Source organism: Bos javanicus, chromosome 1 (genome assembly GCF_032452875.1).
Source record: "Bos javanicus breed banteng chromosome 1, ARS-OSU_banteng_1.0, whole genome shotgun sequence".
NCBI classification, from domain to species: Eukaryota; Metazoa; Chordata; class Mammalia; order Artiodactyla; family Bovidae; genus Bos; species Bos javanicus.
Window position 1 is genome coordinate 57,158,065 of NC_083868.1, and position 23,559 is coordinate 57,181,623.

General features: G+C 44.0%; 1 protein-coding gene across 2 annotated transcripts in view; it reads left to right on the plus strand.

Moving 5' to 3' along the window:
* Window positions 1-23,559, plus strand: part of C1H3orf52 (chromosome 1 C3orf52 homolog) — a 41,733-nt gene that overhangs the window by 14,175 nt on the left and 3,999 nt on the right. The window contains exons 2-5 of one of the 2 annotated variants that reach the window (XM_061391605.1): window positions 1,211-1,340; window positions 11,124-11,251; window positions 18,573-18,643; window positions 21,169-21,403. In XM_061391605.1, coding sequence (XP_061247589.1) covers window positions 1,211-1,340; window positions 11,124-11,251; window positions 18,573-18,643; window positions 21,169-21,403 — 564 coding nt within the window. The remainder of the gene's footprint in view (window positions 1-1,210; window positions 1,341-11,123; window positions 11,252-18,572; window positions 18,644-21,168; window positions 21,404-23,559) is intronic. The other variant, XM_061391693.1, reaches the window with a different exon arrangement.

Genomic DNA, 23,559 nt, shown 5'->3' on the forward strand with positions numbered 1-23,559 from the left:
GTCATCTGCATATCTGAGGTGATTGATATTTCTCCCGGCAATCTTGATTCCAGCTTGTGTTTCTTTCAGTCCAGCATTTCTCATGATGTACTCTGCATATAAGTTAAATAAACAGGGTGACAATATACAGCCTTGACGTACTCCTTTTCCTATTTGGAATCAGTCTGTTGTTCCATGTCCAGTTCTAACTGTTGCTTCCTGACCTGCATACAGATTTCTCAAGAGGCAGATCAGGTGGTCTGGTATTCTCTTTCAAAATTTTCCACAGTTCATTGTGATCCACACAGTTAAAGGCTTTGGCATAGTCAATAAAGCAGAAATAGATGCTTTTCTGGAACTCTCTTGCTTTTTCCATGATCCAGCAATGTTAGCAATTTGATCTCTGGTTCCTCTGCCTTTTCTAAAACCAGCTTGAACATCAGGAAGTTCACGGTTCACATATTGCTGAAGCCTGGCTTGGAGAATTTTAAGCATTACTTTACTAGCGTGTGAGATGAGTGCAATTGTGCGGTAGTTTGAGCATTCTTTGGCATTGCCTTTCTTTGGGATTGGAATGAAAACTGACCTTTTCCAGTCCTGTGGCCACTGCTGAGTTTTCCAAATTTGCTGGCATGTTGAGTGCAGCACTTTCACAGCATCATCTTTCAGGATTTGGAATAGCTCAACTGGAATTCTATCACCTCCACTAGCTTTGTTCCAAGGAGTAAGCATCTTTTAATTATTTTTCTCTTAATCTTCTACTCAGCTTTTGTGTACCAAAAATCTTCAGTGGGTTCCCAGTCCAGACCGCATTAAGTCTACACCACTCTGCCAGCATTCAAGATGCTTCAGGGATGCTCCAACCTTTCATTCTCTCCAATCTTAACTGTCATTACTTGCCTCTGAAACCTGCATTCCCATCAGATGAATCTTTTAGCCAATTTCATTATGAATCAATGCTGAGGATGTTCTTTCCTGGGTTTGGATTGCCTTTCTCTGTTCATCTTTCAAAATCTTGCCTGTTCTTCCCACCTCAGAGTCCCCAGAGCATGTTCTCCTTAACTTCTTTATGAGGTTCCGTCTGTTCTTTTGTGAGCTTGACTCAGTAGAGTGGAGTTCCTTGAGATCAGGATCCTGCTGCCTTCATTTCTGTGTCACTGGCCCATAGTAAGCATTAAAAAATGTTTCTTGAGACCAAATGACTGCATCACAGTCTTCCTCTGCTTTCCAGGCTGACAAGGAAAGCCCTTGGAGCTCCTGTAATAAGAAGTTGATTGGAAAGTGCAAACTCTGGATGGTCCTTGCCTCTGTTTTCCTGAGTTTCATTCTAGTCATCATCATAAGCTTATGTCTAACTGGAGGTAAGAGTTTTAAATGTGACTAAGTTGATGTATTTTAAGAACTTATGTAATAATGCTTATGACTTAAATGCTGAAATCGAAGATATACTCACTGCTACTTCGTCACTATAATATGAATTTAAAACTGCTTTGGGGTATGTTGTATAGATGGGCGATATATGTGATTTTTGCTTTTTTTAAATTTTACTTTTGGTTTGTGTGTTTGTTTTATAAACTCTGGTAGAATTATGGGGATCATTGTTTTGCCCTAAACTCTATGCACTGGATGTTGAAGATTTCTCAAAATTTTTAATTTATTTAAACATAAATTGATATTTTATTGTATCTTACACATGTGTGTTTGAAAATTTTTTTAAATAATTTACTTAGTAAAGATAATTATTATAAAGGGTTATTATTGTATAAAGCCAACTTTATCTGATATACCTGGCACATCACTGTAATGACAAAATGATGAATAATGTATTTGAAAGCATTTTACAACTATAGAAGCATGTATCTGCTAGCTGTCATTATCTTAACTTCTTTTAGAAATCACTATGTTTGTGTTTATGGGTGTGCAAAATAAAAACTCTTATGGTGGTGGTGTTGCCTATGTATTCTACATATATTATCTCATTTTATCTTTTATTCTGAATATGAAAATAGTACATGTTCAGTTACCCATAAAGCCCATCCACATTATTAGTATTTTGTTACACTTTTCTCTAGTTTTTTTCTTACCTGCATTTTAATTTGAGGTCAGTTTTTTTTTTTTTTTTTTTTATAATTTTGTAGCTTAACTTTAAGATTTTAGTGTTACATTGCAATCAGTTTGACAATTCATTAAAAGTTATGTGTGAACATATATATATATATATATATTTAAAATTACTGCATGATGTACTCTTCCACACTTTTAAAAAGTCTTTTGCTGCTGCTGCTGCTGCTAAGTTGCTTCAGTCGTGTCCGACTCTGTGTGACCCCATAGACAGCAGCCGACCAGGCTCCCCAATCCCTGGGATTCTCCAGGCAAGAACACTGGAGTGGGTTGCCATTTCCTTCTCCAATGCATCAAAGTGAAAAGTGAAAGTGAAGTCGCTCAGTCGACCCCATGGACTGCAGCCTACCAGGCTCCTCCGTCCATGGGATTTTCCAGGCAAGAGTAGTGGAGTGGGTTGCCATTGCCTTCTCTGAAAAAGTCTTTTAGGTAGTTGCTATTATTTTTTTTTATGATTATCAGTATTAAGATTTTTATGATGACAAATATAGCGCCCCCTAGTGGGCAATCATTTCTGTTTCAAAAAAGAAAAGAAAATGCTTTCATTTCTATGTAGGGATGGTTGCAGGCTGCAGGGGTGTGAAGGGGCTCTTCTGAAGCGGGGATACTCAATGATTTCTGTTTCAAAAAAAGAAAGAAGAAAAATGCTTTGATTGTGTGTGTAGGGGTAGTTGCAGGCTGCAGTGGTGTGAGAGGGCTCTTTTGAAGTGGGCATACTCACTCTGAAGTGGATCATGAGAGTGATCTGGTCACCACAGGATTAAGGTTGAGCCGGGCTGTCCATAGCAAACCCAGTCACAGAATGAGAGCAAGAATAGCGGCCCCTGAGTTTCTCCAGAGGGGGCTCTGGGAATTCTCCTAAGGGACTGCATTCGTTATTCACCTCCTGTTCCACCTTGTCCCAACCCTTTCATCTCCTGTCTCAAGGTTTTATGGTGCTTGAAGGAATAGGAAAACTCTGATGAGGTGTGCCAGCCTCCAGCATGTGAGCCTCCCAGGCGGCCACCATGTCTGCTTAGTAACTTAGGGCAGTGTTTAGGTGGGATGCTGTGGCTTTGTGGCCACAGACTGGTCCTGAGGTAGGGAGAAGCTGATAAGGGATGCCACTGCCCCTCCTCCATCACACTGAGGACAATAGGTTTAGTGTGAGTGTTGGTACTACCTCTTCCCATCAACTCCCACGTGTAGATGTTGAAACTGAACTGAGTCACACAATCTTATCCTGTTACGACCAGCCAGTGCTGGCCTGAAAGTTGGCTGATCTATCTGCTAGCATCGGGCACCTGTAACAGAGGATGATGCCACAGATCTGGTTGGTTTGATATTCAGGATTCTAAAGCCCTGGACCCAGGCACTTCCCTGGTGGCCCAATGGTTAAGACTCCATGCATGAGTTTGATCTCTGGTCGGGGAACTAAGATCCCGCCAAATGTGTGGACGAAAAAGAAAACAGACAAAACCCCAAAGACTCAAGACCCAAGAGCTGTCTTCCATTCTCAGAGAGTCATTTGACTTCAAATCATGAAGAACAACCTGCAGAGGAAAGGATTCCATCTCCCTCCATAGTTTCTCAGGGGACATGAGAGTTTATAGGGTCAGATTTAGGGAAGAACTTTTTCTTAACACTTGTGGTGCAGACTTTCTTTTTAATTTGGTTGTAAAATTGTTTAAAAGTGTTGCTGCTCCAAGAGATTTTCAAACTTTTACTTTTTTTAAATCAGGGAAATACTTTTACTTTACTTGGCACCTGAATTTTCAAGGGTTTGGGCCTGTGGGGAGAGTCTAGTGTGGGTGGTGGGGGGTACGGTAGGTAAGAAGGAGGAAGGACAGGACTCCCTCTAGGCTTCCCAGCCTCACCCAGAGCAGCTCTGTGGGTGTGTCTGGGATGATAGTCGGCGATAATAAGCCATTGTTCAAGCGCCAGGCCCATTGATATGAATCGAATGTTGATAGAACCTCTTGGCACTCTATGGAAAACGCTGCTGCCTGGGGAAAGGGCCGTTGGGAAAGTCGAAGGCTGTGCCTTCATTAGTGAATGTGGGAGGGGCGGTATATGGGTAAGGGGGAAGGAAATCCCAACTTTTAGGTATAAAATAAGCTACAGGGATATATTGTACAACATGGGGAATGTAGCTGGTATTTTATAATGCCTATGAATGGAGTATAACCTTTAAAAATTGTGAATCACTACATTGTACTCTTGATAGCTCAGTTGGTAAAGAATCCACCTGCAATGCAGGAGACCCCGGTTTGATTCCTGGGTTGGGAAGATCCATGGGAGAAGGGATAGGCTACCCACTCCAGTATTCTTGGGCTTCCCTTGTGGCTTAGCTGGTAAAGAATCTGCTTGCAATGCGGAAGACCTGGATTCAATCCCTGGGTCAGGAAGATCCCCTGGAGAAGGGAAAGGCTATCCACTCCAGTATTCTGGCCTGGAGAATTCCATGGACTGTATAGTCCATGGGGTCGCAAAGAGTCGGACACGACTGAGCAACCTTCACTTTTGCTTCACTTTCTTTTCATAACTTATATATGTATGGCAACTATACTAAAATATATATATAAAAGGAATGAGTATACATTTGTTAGAAAGTGATGCTGTCTCTTCATTCGGAAGTGAAGTTTCTCAGGACCTTGTTTGCCATTCCCTTCCTCCCGCCTCCTTACTCTACTGTCTCGGGGCTCTGCAGTCCCCAGACTGAGGCTCAGAGATGAAGATGATAATAGCCATGGAGCTGGAGTGGACAAAGAGGGGACATTAACTGTATCCCAGTGTGGAAGGGTATCCAATTCTAGGGAGGGGACAATAGGGTACCCAGAATGAGATGCCTGGGAGAGCTGTATCTTGTCACTGACATTGATAGGAATGGCTATGATGTGGTGATAATACAGGCAGACCATCCTGTGGTCAGTTGCATTATTATTAATTCTGTACAGACCCTGCACCCCTTCTTGCCTGCACCTGGGATGAGCTGTCCCCCCACTCTGCCCTTGGTATGCCACTGAAGTGATGGAAAGTTAGGATCACAGCTCAGCTTAAGGCATTGACCCTGGGCTGTGTCCATACTGTGGAGCAGAGGCTAACACTCCTCCAGGCTCACAGAGACAATGAAACTTTATCATTATTATTATTATTTCTTTTTGAGACCTTCTTAAAATAGACAATTTTGGGGTGGGGGCATAGCTCAGAGAATCCTTGTTGAATCTAGAGGCTAGTTTTGTCCCACCTCTAAAAAAAAAAATATTGATGGATTCTCTTTCTCCCTAAGAAATTATAAATTCCTTGTGAAGAGTAAAGGTGGTGGGGGTGGGTGGGAGGGGAAGGTTTCATCTCTGTCTCCCTCACTTCTTCTCTCTAAGTCCTTTCCTGTCTGGATAATTTGAAGAATCAGTTAAGCATCCTCAAGGACTCTGCTTTCTTTACTAATCTATCCCAACCAGGCAGAGGAACGATCCTAGGAACACCTTAACTAGTGAAAACCTTCCTTGGTTTGGGCAAAAATATTTTAAATGTTACAGAATGCAAACTGTGACAAGTAGGTAGATGCTTAGAAATGTGATTGAAAGGTGACCATTTTTAATAGTTTAGAAATGCTTATGTGATGTCTCCCAGCTCTCTTACCAGATCTTGGGAATAAGAACTGCATCTTACAACATCACATAGTCCTGGTAGATAAACAGGTCGCACAGGTTGCTCCCTGGTATAGGGTGACTTTGGGAAAATCCTAGGCAGACAGCAAGGTCCTTGGGAGCAGGAACTTCACAGTCCAGGACCTTGAAATTTTTCTGCATTTTCCCCTGCTTCTCTTTCCCTCATGTATCATATGATCCTCTGCCTTCCTAAGACCAACTTCTTCACCTGTGCTCTCCATAGTGTCCTCTCCAGCTTCTTCCGACCTGTGGACTTCCAGATATTGCACACCCTCTCTAAAAGCATCCTCTTGGGCCTCTTCAAATGTGCTCATAGTCTCTCCTTCAGAGCAGTCTTCCATCAGCATCTTGCTACTTCATTTAGATATTTTTCTCTGTTTTTTCACTGGCAAACTTCTAGAAAGAGAGATCTGTATTCCTAAACCACTGTATCCATTGGTCCCAAATTCTCTTCCTAAGGTCAATAGCAAGTGTCTCATGATGAAGCCCAGTGGTCTTTCTCCCTCCCCTCTCTGCCCTGTTTGCAGCTGCCAGGTCTCCCAGCTGTGTTGTACTCTTCCAGGCCTTCAGAACTCCCAGGCTTTATTTCTGCTTTCGGCCTCTGTGTTGTGGTTGCAGGAGGCGTATCTTCAGGTTTCTGACTTTTCTCATTTGTTCTTTCCCTTGAGAAGTTTGTTTAGTCCCAAGGCAGCGGCCATCCCCACCTTGGAGATGACTCCAAGAAGTTCATGCACACGTTTTTCCTGAGTTTTAGTCATGCTCTTTGCTGGAGTTCTCTACCTGGAAATAACTATCACCCTCTTTATCATTGTTCATCTGAAACTACTATTTGTGGGAATCCCCTTCTTCACCCTTCATATTTTCATGGTGAATCATTAAGCTAGGTTTATATCATCCAATTGTGTAACTTTAGGCAAATTCTTCAATGTTCTTGGCCTCAGTTTCCTCATTGGTAAAATATAAGTGATTTCTGAATCTGTGTCTATAAATGTACCCTGACTCTCCTACTAAACTAGCTCAATTGACCTAAGCAAATTGTGCCTTTTTTCTAAGAATGTCTTCATTTTAAAATGAAAACATGAATATTTAATTCATAAGGTTGACTGGAGGATTACATGAGGTTAAAAACTACAAGTGCATAGCAGGATGTCTGTGTATAACTCTTAATAAAGCAGCTATTATTCTTCTGTTACCCACGCTTGATTCTTTGGAACATTTTTGATTTCTTCTTCTCTCCTATAGCTAGATAATGACTAGGTCTTATCAATCATTCCTAGTGTCTTGATAGTAACTTTCAACATTGACTACCCACCTACTTCTAGGCTTCCTGCTAAATGTGGTGGTTCTTACCTTTACCGTCACCTGCAGTGTAGGTATTGGTATTTCTGTTGAGCAAACTGCTTCGGAGATTTAAATGACTTAAGTCACTTGGCTTGTGCCTGGCTGAGGTGGAATTCAAACTAAGTCTGGCTGCCTTTACAGTCAGCTCTGTTTCCACCATCCTGGTCTTTCTCTTCCCTCTCCTCACTGCTGTCGATTGAAATCTTCCTTCCTCTTCTTACTGCTGTCAACTGAAATCTGTCTTTCCTATTCTTGTGTCCAGTGGCTTCTTTACCTCCAATCTCCCCCAGTTCCATTTCATCCCATCACCAACAGATTTTCCCCTGTCTCCTTCCTGGGATACATTTAACAACTTCCATTATCTCCTGAAGACATCTGGCATTTAAGGCCTCCCTCTCTGGCCTCATTTCTTATATTTCTGTCAAAGAGCTATTTTTGTGTATTTCCAATGTACTTTTGTATGTACTATGATTTTTAAAAGACATTTTCTCTACCTGGAAATACTGCCCAGATTAAATCTCAACAATGGACATGAACTTGGGCAAACTTTGGGAGATGGTGAGGGACAAAGAGGCCTGGCATGCTGCAATCCACAGAGTCACAAAGAGTTGGACACAACTGGGCCACTCTGAACAACAACAGCAATGTACTTTGTGTATGTACTATGATTTTTAAAAGACATTTTCTCTACCTGGAAACACTGTCCAGATTAAATCTCATTAATAACATAAAGATTCTGCTGACTGGGTGAGCCTGTTGTGGCTGTTGTTACTATTTTAACAAACACAACTCTTTAGCTAGTTCTTGTACAGAGTCATTATTCAGAAAATACAAGTTATTACAGTAGAGCTATTATCGGAGACCTCTTTTTGATCTCAGCATTTCTTAATAGAAGGCATCCAAATTGGAAAAGTAAAACTGTCACTGTTTGCAGATGATATGATACTATACTTAGAAAATCCTAAACACAATACCAGAAAACTACTAGAGCTCATTCATGAATTTGGTAAAGTTATCGGATGCAAAATTAATATGCAAAAATCTGTTGCATTTCTATACACTATCAAAGATCAGAAAGAGAAATTAAGGACACAATCACATTTACTTTCGTACCAAAAAGAATAAAATATCTTGGAATAAACCTACCTAAGGAGGTGAAAGACCCTTACTCTGAAAACTATAAAACACTGATGAAAGAAATCAAAGAACACACAAACAGATGGAAGGATGTACCGTGTTCTTGGATCAGAAGAATCAATATTGTCAAAGTGACCATACTGTCCAACACAGTCTACAGATTCACTGCAATCCCTATCAAATTACCAATGACATTTTTCACAGAACTAGAACAAAATTTTTTTAAGTTTGTGTGGAAGCAGGAAAGACCCTGAATAGTCAAAGCAACCTTGGGAAAGGAAAAAGGAACTGGAGGACTCAGGCTCCCTGTCTTTCGAAGTTATACTCATCAAAACAGTATTGTACTGGCACAAAAACAGAAATATAGATCAATGGAACAGGATAGAAAGCCAGAAATAAGCCCATGCAATTATGGTCAATTAGCCTATGGCAAAGGAGGCAAGTGTATACAATGGTGAACTTGGCATTTCTTAGTGCCCTTGAGTTCAGCAGTTCTGTGACTCCTGTATCCATTCTCTGGCATCCCTATTCTTTTCTGAGGTAATGGTATCTACTCTGGAAATGCACACGGAGGGTGTAGAGCTCAAAGATACCCAATGCAGCATTACTTATAACTTTGGAAAGCTGAAAATATTAAATTATTTTAGGACAATAATGTAGCCATTAAAATAATCTTTGCAAGGAATTTTGAACACATGGGAAATGCCTTTTGATATGTTTATAACAGCAACAAAAGAATCAAGCCGATAAGCAATGAGAGCTGCTGCTGCTGCTAAGTCACTTCAGTCGTGTCCGACTCTGTGCGACCCCCTAGACAGCAGCCCACCAGGCTCCCCCGTCCCTGGGATTCTCCAGGCAAGAACACTGGAGTGGGTTGCCATTTCCTTCTCCAATGCATGAAAGTGAAAAGTGAAAGTGAAGTCGCTCAGTCGTGTCTGACTCTTAGCGACCCCATGAACTGCAGCCTTCCAGGCTCCTCCGTCCATGGGATTTTCCAGGCAAGAGTACTGGAGTGGGGTGCCATTGCCTTCTCCGAAGCAATGAAGGCAGCAAACAATAAAAAGCAATATACAAATTACCTTTTCATTAAGACCTCAAATATATAAAATATAGGGGGAGACCTTTTGATTAAAGAATTATTAGTAATTTTTTTTTGCTTTGCTGCAGTTTTCTATACTTTGCAAGTTTTCTGCTTTGAGGCCATAAGCCTTTTTTTTTTTGACTGGTGGTTTGTGGGATCCTAGTTCCCTGACCAGGGATTGAATGCAGGACCATAGCAGTGGAAGTGCCAAGTCTTAACCAGTGGATCACCAGGAAATTCCTGAGGGCATAACTTTTCATTCTCAGACAAAATAACATGATGACTTACAACAAATAATGATGCAGGGATAATTCCCTGTGTTGGGGTCCCCAGGATTATTCCCAGATTCATCAATTTGCTGATAAGACTCATGATACTCAGCATATATTATAAAGGTGATTATGACTTATTACAGCTAAAGGATATAAAGCAAAATATAGAGGAAACCAGGGGCAAACTTGCAAGAATCCTCGCCCAGTGCAGTCACACAGAATGCACTTAATTCCTCCAGCAATGAATTGTGACAACAACATGTGAAGTCTTGTCCACCAAGGAAGCTCATTAGAGATTCAGTTTATATTGGGATTGGTCACATGGGCAGGCTCTGCCTGGCACCTACTAAAACCCCAGACTCCCAGAAGGAAAGGAGAGGCTCGGCATGCTGTTTCTGTAAACAGTTGAGGCACAGCTAGCCACTCTTATCAGGGAACGTGGGAATTCTCTGGGAATCCAAGTTCCAGATTCCAGTAAGGGGTCAAACCTTGCACTGGCCTTGCCAAGGCTGGCAGCCTCCGACCTGCTCTGTTAACTCTTCTGCAACTTCCCTTGATCCTTGTGGCTCACGCTTCAGACTTCCCCAGGGAATAAGGACCTGGATTCTCACTTGCCTCATAAACCCAGAATCGATGCCACGGTGGCCTTTGCAAAGTCCAGTAAAGAGACTGATAATGTTATGTTTGAGGCACGGGATTACAGAGAAGTCCATGGCCCACAAACACCTGCTTCCTCCCACCCACGCTCTTCTCAGGGTTGGAGAAGTGGTCCCCAAGTGGTGCTGGCAGGGAGCCAGGGCAGCTTAATGAGTGCCAGTGTGCCAGCTTCAAGTTCCTGGCTGCCGACTTTGTTTGTTTTTCCTTTGGCTCTAACTACTTAAAAATCAGTTAGCTCACAGTCCTTGGAACGCAAGCAGCACAGAACTGTTGTCTTAGGAATGTAAGTCCCATGGGCCCTGGGACTCTGAGTGCAGTTTGGGTTCCTTCTACGAACAGAGTGTGTCAACATTCCCCCCGTGGGACATCCTGGAGAGTGATGACTTCATGCTCACTAGCTCAGATTCTAACCCAGAAGCAGGTCTCAATGATGTCATGTCCTCAGCGTGGGTACAAAACCACAGGGGATTCAGGGAAATTCCTTGCTCTGCTCCTGTACCCCATCTCCTGTTGTTTGTTGGCCATCACTAGCACCTGCCTTGACACCAGTGAAAGTAGCTAAGCTGCAAGAGTCAGTTTGAGAAAGAAATTCATGTTCTTCCCACCTCTTCCAGCTCCCTTCACCCAGTCTGTGTTCAATGGAATCTGAGCACCCTATGACATCAGATAAAGAAACAAAATTTCATTGTGATGGAAGCAAGCCCCTGTGTTTATTCAACCTACCCGAGAAAAAGAAAGCATTTCTGCTCATACTTGCTTACTGTGATTAGGCTTGATGAATACTCATTGTTCGTTTATTTAAGTATAGCAGCCAATGGGATGAATGTTTATTTTATGCATGTGCTTACTTTTGCTTTTTATCCCACCCCCCCCCATTCTGTTTAGTAACTTATATCGATGAAGATGAAAATGAAATACTTGAATTGTCATCAAATGAAACATTCTTGGTCATGCTAAAGATTCCAGAGCAGTGTGTTTCTGAAGAGGAATTACCTGACATGCTTGAGAAGCGGGTAAGTTACCTTATGTATTGTTACTAAGTTCTTAGCATTAGAGTGTGAATTCTTCTGGAGCAGCTGGGTTAGAGCTAGCCAGTAAGTAGCTTCAAGCTTGGATTCTTTGGATACTGGCAGAAACCAGTGCTTAGAAATAGATTTTCTGTAGCGCAAAGCTGGAAGGAAGAGCCCTGGTCTCCAGCTGAATGTGTCCTGGAGGACAGTATTCTGTTCCTCACTTTGGTCTTAGGTTTGATTCAACCTGAAATTTTATTGAGGGTCTGTGAGGTGCTAGACAACATGCTTAGTGCCAGGGCCACAGAGACTGTGCCCTCAAAGGGGGCTCAAAGTCCAAGCAGAGGAAGCAATTAGATAGTTATGAGCAGTGTGGTATGTTCCATCACCGAGATATGTACAGTGTGATTTACAGCCACAGAGGAGGGATGGAGGCTTGGAGGGCCTCCTGGAGGAGGCGATACTCAGGATGAGTCTTGAAATGTGAAGTCGGGGTATTCCAGATTAGAGAGCAGAGGACACAAGGGTATCTGCCCAGCAGTGTGCTATGACCTTCACATGCTGTGTAGCGGAAATGCAGAGGTGAGGCTGAATGGAAAGGAAGGGGTCAGATCATGACCCCTGGTTCTTTGGTGAGGTCCTGGAAGATTTTAATCTGCAGGCTGACATGGTCAGTTTCTCATTTTAGTCTTTCTCTGGTGATGGGAAAACATTGGAGGTGGAGTGCTTAGTTAGAAGGTATTGCAATAATCTGGGTGACAAGTGAGGGAGCCTTGAATTTGGGCAATGTCAGGGGAGATAACTGAGGTTCAGGTGAGATTTCAGAGGTCTGTTACCTCAATAGGACTTCATGGCTGGTAGGATGTGGGCTGAGGGAGAGCATGGCTCCAGACTTCTGGTTGGGTGACCACGTGGGTGGATGGTGACATCATTCATGGAGCAGGGAATGCAGGAGAAGGAGCCTCTGTGTGTTATGGGGGCTCTGCAGTAAGACCACGAGGGTTGGTTGGAGCGGCCCTGGTTACCCTGTCAAAGACAGAGTGGTTCACAGTCAGACCCAGGAAAGTTTCTGAGAACTCTAAGCATGACCAGCCTGCTGTCTGTCACTCTTGTCCCTGTGGTAGATAGGTTGAACGGGGTGAGTTCCCTTTATTTCCTGAAGGGCAGAGTCTTAACCAGTGGATGGCCAGGGAAGTCCCCTCTTCTTCACTTTTTTGATTGAGGGATTTGCATTGGCCGAGGAGAGACCGAGTGAGCCAGGATCCACAGGTGTCACTGTTCCAGACTGGCCTCTGTGTCAGAGGGAGATGGACATCAGGCACTCACAAGCCGTCTCTCTGGTCATAGAAGCAGATGTAAGCAGATTCTGCAGGTGTTTTTAGTTCATCGTGGTATAATGGCTGAGGAACAGGGACTGGTGGGTCTCTGGGGCAAGTCCACAGGCCTCTTTGAGTTGGTTCCTACTGTGATAAATGGAAATCACCTCACTTTCCCTGTATACCCACAGATGCATATAAAGAACTTTGTTAAGGCATTTTTAAAAAGTATTATCTGATTTGCAGATGATAAACATAAGGTGCAGTGAGGTGAAGAAACTTCTGCTCTCCGGTTTCCCAACAAATGTTCAGGAAAAAAAAATGGGGAACTTGGAGATATTACTATCTTACTGTCAGATTGAGAACCCTTTTCTTCCACTTAGGCCAGTTTCCAGGTTTGGAAAGTAAATGGAAATGGATACTGAAACACTGCGCCCTCTGTTTTGCTTTATTGTCTTGCTTTTCTAAGCACAGTTTTCCTGGCTCCTCTCATATCTCAGTGCCAGTTTCCTTCTGTTTGGGTTGGGCCGATAACTCAGCTTAAGCTAGCCCGGTAGCTACTCGGCGTCATAGCTCAGCTTACCTGCTCGATGCCAGAGTCAGCGCTGGCCCCTCTGATAATGCAGGGGACGTATCCTCTTCCTCTGGAAGATTTTTTTTTCTTTTTTTTAACATTATCACTTTAAAAAAATTGAGATATAGTTGATACACACAGTATTATATGTTTCAGGTGTATGACATAGTGATTCACAATTTTTAAGGTCACATTCCACTTATAGTTGCTAAAGAATATTGGCTATATTCCCTGTGTTATGTAATATATCCTTATCGCCTGTTTATTTTATATATAGTAGTTTGTACTGCTTAAGCCCCTACCCGCATCTTGCCCCTCCCCCTTCTCGCTCTCCCCTGATAACCGCTAGTTTGTTCTCTGCATCTGTGAGTCTGTTTCTTTTTTGTTGTTATATTTACTCATTTCTTTTATTTTTTAGATCCCACATATAATTGATATCATGCAGTATTTGTCGTTCTCTGACTTATTTCACTTAGTGCAATACCCTCCAAGTCCATCCATGTTGTTGCAAATGGCAGAATTTCATTCTTTTTAATGGTTGAGTAGTTTTCCATTGCCTACATATACCACATCTTCTTTGTCCATTCATCTGTTGATGGAGTCTTAGGTTGTGCCCATATCTTGGCTATAGTAAATTGTGTGTGTGCGCGTTCAATTGTATTTGACTCTTTGTGACCCCGTGGACTGTAGCCCATCAGGCTTCTCTGTCTGTGGAATTTTCCAGGCAAGAATACTGGAGTGGGTTGTCATTTCCTTTTCTGGGAGATCTTCCCACCTAGGGATTGAAGCCCTGTCTCCTGAGTCTCCTGCATTGGCAGGTGGATTCTTAACCACTGGATCACCTGGAAAGCCCCATTATAAATAATGGAAACTGGTTTCTGATGAGCCACTGTGCCTGACTCTGGTGATCAGCTCACTTGCGCTCAAAGCTCCGTTTGCATTCAGCCTCACTGGCACAATTTGGGAAACACCAGAGCAAGGGGTGAGGAGCGCCTCTTTTCACTTTTTTGATCCCAAAGTAGCGTGGTTGACAGCTCCTAAATATGTAAATATTTCCTAATCATAGTAGGTGATGGTGCCACAAACAAAAATGTTAGAGTGGACACTGAAATTGACCTAGTATACCACTCCATCTCTTAACATGAAATTTTAAAACTTTTTCTGAGTATCAGTGTGCAAAAAAACACAGTGCTTAGGCACCTAAGAATTAATGAAAGGAAGAAGGAGAGGGAGGGAACAAAGAAGGAAGGACAGACATAATTTCTGACAAATGAAGCTCAGTCTAAAAGGAAGAGAGGGATAACCAGGTGGAGTTTGATGTATGACGCAGGGCACCCAAAGCTGGTGCTCTGTGACAACCTGGAGGGATAGGGTGGGGATGGAGGTGGGTGGGAGCTTCAGGATGACCAGGACACGTGTATACCTATGGCCAATTCATATTGATGTTTGGCAAAAACCATCATGATATTGTAAAGTAATTATCCTGCAATTGAAATTAAAAAAATAAAAGGAAGAGAGGGATATTGTTGTTGTTATTGTTGTTATTTTTAGCTCTTGAGAAAAAATGCCCTCTCTAGCATCCTCATCCTCCTCCCTGTTCTGAGCAGTCCTGGGACTGCTCCATCCTCCGGGTTTTCTAAATGACTTTTGGCCTGTTGGCAACTTTCTCTGGGGCTCAAAAACTCTAAGATGGCCCAGTCATTTTCCCCACAGGGTTCTTGACACTTTTTATGCTGCTTTCATCCTTGTACTGGAGACACTGTCCTCCTCGCTCCATCTCCACTGGGTTGTGTGGTAAAACGTGAGGACGCTGGGCTTAGTGTCTAACATCCAGGACTAGATTCCTTACTAGCAGAGTGATCTAGGGCATGTTTTGCAACCTTCCTGAATGCCTAGAATTTTTTTTTTTTAAATCAGCACAAAGGGAACAGAGAGCAGAGATAGCAGTGCCTCTTATGTCAGTTTCTTATGCAGACGACAGCCATAGTGACAGGGAAGTGCTCTCAACCCCTCCGCTCTGCCTCAGAGAAATTGGATTGTCACCAGTGACTGTAGTGGGAGCAAACAACGGATGCAGCCTCCTTGAGATTCTGCTGAGGGTGGGTGGGAGACGACCGGCAGGTTTTCCTTGGGGGTAGTTCTGCTGTTTGCTGCAGAATAAAGCAGTGAGGCGACAAGCCATGATGGGTGCAGCTGGGCACACCGAGCTCAGCACAGAGGAACCATGGGGGTGAAATTTCCAGAATGACGTTAAGGCTGAGGCTTCAGGCCAGCAGGAGTGGATCTAGCTACAGGCTTGCTTCCAGCCTCAGAGCTGGATTCGTGCTGGGGGTGTACCCAGATCCCAGCACTGTCCTGCCTGCTAAGAACAAGGCATTTAAACTTCAAAGTAATAATTTTGAAGAGATGCAATGTAAATATGTTCAGCCACAAGTTCTGGGATACTATAGGTTAGGTTTTACATCTCTGAAACATGATGGAAAGACTAATCAAAGAGTGGGAGAAGATATCTGTGACATAAAACCAACAGCTAGTATCCAGAGTGTAAATCAGTTTGGGTAAGAAAAATGCAACCCGAGAGAAAGAACACTAACAGACAATTCAAAGGTGAGAAATCTCACAGAGTTAAGGATTTTCATCAGACATCCTTCCATCTTTTCATGAAAAGATGCTCAGCCTCACTAGAACGCAATATGACAGTGTGAAACATAATGAAAACTCATCAGATTGGCAAAAATTGAAAAATATGGTAACCTTAAATGCTGGCAAGGCTGTGGGCAATAGGGCACTTGTGCATTGCTGGGAGGCAGTGAAATGGAGTGCAATTCAGAAAGAGTTAAGGTAGAGATGTGCTAACTCTTAGACCCAAGTCCACCTCTTGGTATATGGCCTAGGAAATCTCATACCTGTATGAGAAGAGAGGCTTAGGGATGTTCAAGCAGATCACCTCAGCACAGTCGTGGCAGGAGACAGTCGGAAACAAAGCACATGGCCACCAGGATGGGGAGAGAGGGGGTGAAGCTGTCACTTCACGGAATCTCTGCAGAGTTAGGAGTCAGACTGAATGACCTCCATCTAGATGTACATTGTGTTGTTTAGTTGCTCGGTTCAGTTCAGTTCAGTTTAGTCGCTCAGTCGTGTCTGACTCTTTGCAACCCCATGAATTGCAGCATGCCAAGCCTCCCTGTCCATCACCATCTCCCGGAGTTCACTCAGACTCATGTCCATTGAGTCGGTGATGCCATCCAGCCATCTCATCCTCTGTCGTCTCCTTCTCCTCCTGCCCCCAATCCCTCCCAGCATCAGAGTCTTTTCCAATAAGTCAACTTTTCACATGAGGTGGCCAAAGTACTGGAGTTTCAGTTTTAGCATCATTCCTTCCAGAGACCACCCAGGGCTAGAGTCTTCTCCAACACCACAGTTCAAAAGCATTAATTCTTCGGTGCCCGGCTTTCTTCACAGTCCAAATCTCACATCCATACATGACCACTGGAAAAACCATAGCCTTGACTAGATGGACCTTTGTTTTCAAAGTAATGTCTCTACTTTTGAATACACTATCTAAGTTGGTCATAACTTTCCTTTCAAGGAGTAAGTGTCTTTTAATTTCATGGCTGCAGTCACCATCTGCAGTGATTTTGGAGCCCCAAAACATACAGTCTGACACTGTCTCCAGTGTTTCCCCATCTATTTCCCATGAAGTGATGGGACCAGATGCCATGATCTTCATTTTCTGAATGTTGAGCTTTAAGCCAACTTTTTCACTCTCCTCTTTCACTTTCATCAAGAGGCTTTTTAGTTCCTCAGTTGTGTTCAACTCTTTGCCACCCCACGGACTGCAGCACACCAGGCTTCTCTGTCTTTCGCTATCTCCTGGAGCTTGCTCAAACTCATGTCCATTGGGTCGGTGATGCCATCCAACCGTCTCGTCCTGTGTCATCCCCTTCTCCTCCTGCCTTCAATCTTTCCCAGCATCAGGGTCTTTTCTTTTTCAGTGAGTTGGCTCTTCAAATCAGATGGCCAAAGTACTGGAGCTTCAGCTTCAGCATCAGTCCTGTCAGTGTATATTCAGAGTTGATTTCCTTTAGGATTGACTGTTTGATCTCCTTGCTCTCCAAGGGACCATTGTGGGTAAACTGCAAACGTGATTTGAGTGAAAAAAATCAAGTCAGAGAAGGTGTAGAAGGTGTACATTTTATTCATGTATTTGGATAAAAACATGCATTGAATTTATATATGTATTTCTAAAAAGATCAAGTCTTTGGGGACTTCCCTGGCAGTTCAGTGGTTAAGACTACACTTCCAATGCAGGGGGCATGGGTTCTATTCCTGGTTGGAAAACTAAGATCCAGCATGCTGTGTGGAGAAGCCAAAAAAAAAATTATGTATAGTTATGATTACACAAGGGAATGTTACATTCATAAAAACATGAGCGGAAAAGATACATGACAGCTTCAGGACAGTGGTTAGTAGTGGGCAGGGAGAGAGGACAGTGGAATAGTGTGTGAGAATAACTTTAGCTGTGCTGTGTTTCTTCAGGTAAAGGGCTCAGCTACATATGGTAAAATGTGAAGGCATGAAATGTGGGTAGTGGGAACACAGGTGTCCTTATTTTTTATGGTTGCAACACTTGCTGGCTAAAATAAGGACTTTGTGTCTTTGCAATTGTACCACTCATTTGGTTGCATTATCCAGAAACCGCATGGCTGTGTCTCCTTGGAGTGAAGTTCCAGGGAAAGGAGAGAAGAGGCCTTCCTTTGTCTGGTGATATGCAGGCCGTTGAGTCGCCTGTTCTCAGTCTTCTCAGCCCCTTAGAGATTCTCTCCTTCCCGTGGTGCTTGGGTCTGTGTGGGCTCAGGCTGTTGACCAGTCAGACCACAAGTCACAGCTCAACGTGCAAGAGATGCTGAAAATCCCAGCCTGATCACCTGGTCCTTACAAATGCTGCTGCTGCTGCTAAGTCACTTCAGTCGTGTCCGACTCTGTGCGACCCCACAGACGGCAGCCCACCAGGCTCTGCCGTCCCTGGGATTCTCCAGGCAAGAACACTGGGTGGGTTGCCATTTCCTTCTCCAATGCATGAAAGTGAAAAGTGAAAGTGAAGCCGCTCAGTCGTGTCCGACCCTCAGTGACCCCATGGACTGCAGCCTTCCAGGCTCCTCCCTCCATAGGATTTTCCAGGCAAGAGTACTGGAGTGGGGTGCCATTGCCTTCTCCGCCTTACAAATGAGGTCCCTTTAAATGAGTGCCAACTTGAATTTAGATTGGTGTGGGGCCCACCCTCTTCCTCTTTCTTCACCCAGAGCCTCTTGGTAAGTTCATTCCTCCCTAGGGTGGAATTTCCATCACCTAGGAGTGGTTTTGCTTTGTCAGGTGATATGCAGTGTGATCTGGCTGTGATGTGTGGTTGTTAACTTGTCCCTGTTTGTTTTAGGTTACACACGTGTACAGTGATTCATCAGCTCTGAACCGCTATTTCACTTCAGTTGAAGTCATGGACTTCAGGTAAGAATGTAGAGTATTACAGTCTCTCTCTGAAGGTGGACAGTCATCATGAATTACCCAAAAGGACTCCCTAACCCCAAAGCATGAAGTTCAGTTCAGTTCAGTTCAGTCGCTCAGTCATGTCCGACTCTTTGCGACACCATGAACCGCAGCACGCCAGGCCTCCCTGTCCATCATCAACTCCTGGAGTCCACCCAAATCCATGTCCGTTGAGTCAGTGATGCCATCCAACCATCTCATCCTCTGTCGTCCCCTTCTCCTGCCCTCAATCTTTCCCAGCATCAGGGTCTTTTCAAATGAGTCAGCTCTTCGCATGAGGTGGCCAAAGTACTGGAGTTTCAGCTTCAACATCAGTCCTTCCAGTGAACACCCAGGACTGATCTTTAGGATGGACTGGTTGGATCTCCTTGCAGTCCAAGGGACTCTCCAGAGGCTTCTCCAACACCACAGTTCAAAAGCATCAATTCTTTGGCGCTCAGCCTTCTTCACAGTCCAACTCTCACATCCATACATGACCACTGGAAAAACCATAGCCTTGACTAGATGGACCTTTGTTGGCAAAGTAATGTCTCTGCTTTAGAATATGCTATCTAGGTTGGTCATAACTTTCCTTCCAAGGAGTAAGCGTCTTTTAATTTCATGACTGCAGTCACCATCTGCAGTGATTTTGGAGCCCAGAAAAATGAAGTCAGCCACTGTATCCACTGTTTCCCCATCTTTTTGCCATGAAGTGATGGGACTGGATGCCATGATCTTAGTTTTATGAATGTTGAACTTTAAGCCAACTTTTTCACCCTCCTCCTTCACCTTCATCAAGAGGCTCTTTAGTTCTTCTTCACTTTCTGCCATAAGAGTGATGTCATCTGCATATCTGAGGTTATTGATATTTCTCCTGGCAATCTTGATTCCAGCTTGTGCTTCCTCCAGCCCAGCATTTCTCATGATGTACTCTGCATATAAGTTAAATAAACAGGGTGACAATATACAGCCTTGACGTACTCCTTTTCCTATTTGGAACATGGACCACAGCCTTGTCTAACTCAATGAAGCTATGAGCCTTGCCGGGTAGGGCCACCCAAGACGGATGGATCATGGTGGAGAGTTCTGACAAAATGTGGTCTGCTGGAAAAGGGAATGGCAAACCACTTCAGTATTCTTGCCTTGAGAACCCCACGAACAGCATGAAAAGGCAAAAAGAGAGGACACTGAAAGATGAACTCCCCAGGTCAGTAGGTGCCCAATATGCTATTGGAGATCAGTGGAAAAATAACTCCAGAAAGAATGAAGAGACGGAGCCAAAGCAAAAACAATACCCAGTTGTGGATGTGACTGGTGATAGAAGCAAGGTCTGATGCTGTAAAGAGCAATATTGCACAGGAACCTGGAATGTTAGTTCCATGAATCAAGGCAAATTGGAAGTGGTCCAACAGGAGATGGCAAGAGTGAACATGGACATTTTAGGAATCAGTGAACTAAGATGGACTGGAATGGGTGAATTTAACTCAGATGACCATTATATCTACTACTGTGGGCAAGAATCCCTTTAGAAGAAATGGAGTAGCCATCATAGTCAACAAAAGAGTCCGAAACGCAGTACTTGAATGTGATCTCAAAAACGACAGAATGATCTCTGTTCGTTTGGGCTATGTGATCTCTGGCCACTAGAGGGAGCTCTTTGCCAGTCGTTGGCAGGGACAATGTTCTGATTCATTACTTGACTGCAAAACTTACCCTTGGGTGAGAGTCTCACATGTGATCACTCTTAAATATTTTATTGCTACCTCTTAAACTAGGCCTTTAAAAAAAAATCTGGCCTTCTTGAACCAAAGGATAATTGTGATAATTCTAAATGGGGAGGTAGCATTTAACAAGCTGTGTAGACCATTGATTAGCTGAGGATAGCCCTATGATTATTTTTCTTTTAGAAGTAGGAGAATATGTTCTAGAAAGAGAAAAACTCCCTCTCCTAGGTCCCCTTACTGAGAATTGCAAAACTGTGGGAAGTAGAAACAGGACAGAAACAGTTTCTCACTTTGGGGACAAAACAGGGAGGTAAGATATGCTGCAGGTACCCAGGGCCATCTGGGGAGCTTAGGATTGTGTATCCTGCCAATGCAGGGAGCTCTGGGCCCTACTTGGGCCATTTTATAGGTTAAGTGATGAACTGGTTAAACTGGATAGCTTTGACAAGCACCTGTGGGAGAAGGGAGACCAGGGAGACAAGGGCTGCCTTGGCCTGCCTCTGGGCAAAGCGTGGTGTTAGGCAGCTCTTGGAGCCTCTCCTGCATGCTCTCTCATGGCGGGCTTCTCGGGGTTGAGTTTTAGGTGAAAGGAGGAGGTTTGGATAACTGCAATTTTGTATGATAGGTGCGTTGACAAGGGCTCTTCTAGGGTAGTACACTCTTTGTTTTTTTATACTGGGAGAGCATGTAGAACTCAAAAGATGTTTTTGCTAAAATCAGTTTCCTGAGTTGCAGTGTGGTTCTGTTGATATGTTTATTGTCTCTGTTTGGTTTGCCTTTCAGTGGTGAAAACGCCACAATAATCTTCCGCCTGCACTTCAGGGTTCCTCCTGAAGATGACAGTTTTATGAAGTATGTGATGAGTGAGGAGTTCGTGCTGGGCGTTTTGCAGCAGGATTTCCATGATCAGAACATGGCTGGTTGTGAAACTCTGGGGCTTGATCCAGGATCCCTCTGCTCCTACGATAAGTTGAGCACGTCCGGAAGGCAGAGCTGTGACGGTAAACGGGGGAACCAGGTGGGGCAGACAGCTTGCTTTGATTTCTGAGCAGGCGATCTTCCATGTCCGTGGAGGTCACCCAGTCCCTACCCTTTGTGAGCAGATAGAGAAGCTGGAAAAAAAAGTCATGGAAGCAAACTATAAAAATGAGGGTTGCTGCATGTTTCCTCGCTGTGGTTCACCCACATTCAAAGCTCTGAATCCCACGTCACAATATCATTAGACGCCTTCATGGAAACGCCGTGGTCTCACCGGAGAAGCAAGTACTGAAGAATTGGAAGTAAATGATATATTAAATTGTTGAAAGATGGTTCAATCTGGAGAATACCTTTTTCTGTTGAAGGCCACTAGTCTAAGATATTAACAGAGGGACATAAAAAGGCAAGCTTGTCTCTTTCTTAGAAGATTATAAGCAAGATGTGCATCGACGTTTAAGAATGGAATGAGGAAGTGGACGTTATTTAATAAGCATAGATGACACCCCACTTGTCAGAATCTGAGAACACTATACAAAACCTATCAGGAAGGAAGGTGGGAGTTGAGATTACCGCTAGCCTCCGAGACCTCCTCCCTGTGGTCTGCACTGTTGACCTTACTTTCCATTCTTGTTTTCCACTTCTGATTGCTCACTTGGATGGGTTTTGGATCTTGGTTAGTCCATAATGCTAATGATTTTGGATGGTTCCTAATCCACAATCCATCAGAAGCACTCTGTACATCAGCATTGGTAAATCCTAGTTGAATGAATGAAAAAGGCAGTCACGAAGGAGATGTGGTGAGCAGCAGGCATGGGGCCAGCTGCCAAGGGTCAGAAGAGTGGAACAGATTATAGAGCACACACATCCCCACGCGGTGTGAGAAGAGGTGTTTACTCTGATGACACTCGATTCTTGGGGACGAGAGGTAGAAGTGGACTAACCTTGGCCTGGGAGGGCGGAGAGTTATATAAAGCAGCTCTTAAAGCATTCTTTTCCCCAAATGAATAAAAGGAATGACATTCAGAGGGCCAGCTTCTAGCTCACTGGGAAAGTCGCAGAGTGAAGAGTTTCCTCACTGAGCATCTGAATAGATGGAGTGTGTCTGTGGGCCAGACCAGTAGCATATTGTGTGGAGTGAAAAGGTTCTGCCTCCTCCATAGGAATTCTAAAAAGAAAGAAGGAAGGAAAGAAAGGAGGGAGAGAAGGAGGGAGGAAGAAAGGATCCTTCAGCCCCGTCCTGTGTACAGCTGAAAGAGAGAAGAGGCCCTCTGGCTTGCTGTGTGGTGACTGGCCTGGACTCTCTGAGCCTCCTCTCTGAAACTGTGGTCCCCAGCTCTTTCCAAATGGAGATGAGGGCCTAGGAGGAGGGTGAGAAAGAGTTGAGGAGGATTATGAAGCTGGGAAGTCCACACAGAGTATGACAAAGCAGGTTGCTTGTGAGGCCTGACGGACCTGGAGCTGAGCCTCAGACTCTGCGTGGCCCCCAGGATGCACCCGTGAGCAACAGCATTTCTGCTTCTCAAGGAGACTGCACTCTTTCTCTCGGGCATTTCTCCTGGGCAGGGGGGGTCTCCATGACCCCACACCCTCTTTGCAGAGCCTGGACAGTGTTTGATATTTTCAGGAGTGTGAGTATCAGTTTCCTCTCAAATGGAAGGGAAGACAGTGACCATTTGGAAAGCAAGCAAGGACAAAGAGAGTCTAGAGGGCAGGGAGGCAGAGGGGCAACTCAGGGCAAATCCAGAGGGAGGGCGGAGAGGGGTGGCAGGAACCAGAGGGGCCCCAGGAGGGACCGGCAAGGCCTGGGGTTCTGGGGCCGGCTCCCACGTTCCCAGGCACTGTGGGCTTGGCAGGGTAGCCCCTTCTGTGATGAGCTAGGCAGCTTCTGGGGCCGGCTCCCACGTTCCCAGGCACTGTGGGCTTGGCAGGGTAGCCTCTTCTGCGATGAGCTAGGCAGCTGGTTTCCCACAAAGATCATGTTCTAATTCTTCAAAGAGCAAAGCTTCTTTTTTTTTTTTTTTTTTTGGCCATTAAAAAAAATTATTGGAATATAGTCAGTTTACAATGTTGTGCTAATTTCTGCTGTATAGTGACATAGTTATACCTGTATCTATCTGTCAAAGAGTCGGACATGACTGAGCGACTAAGCACAGCACATATCTATTTATATGCATATGTTCTTTTTCAGATTCTTTT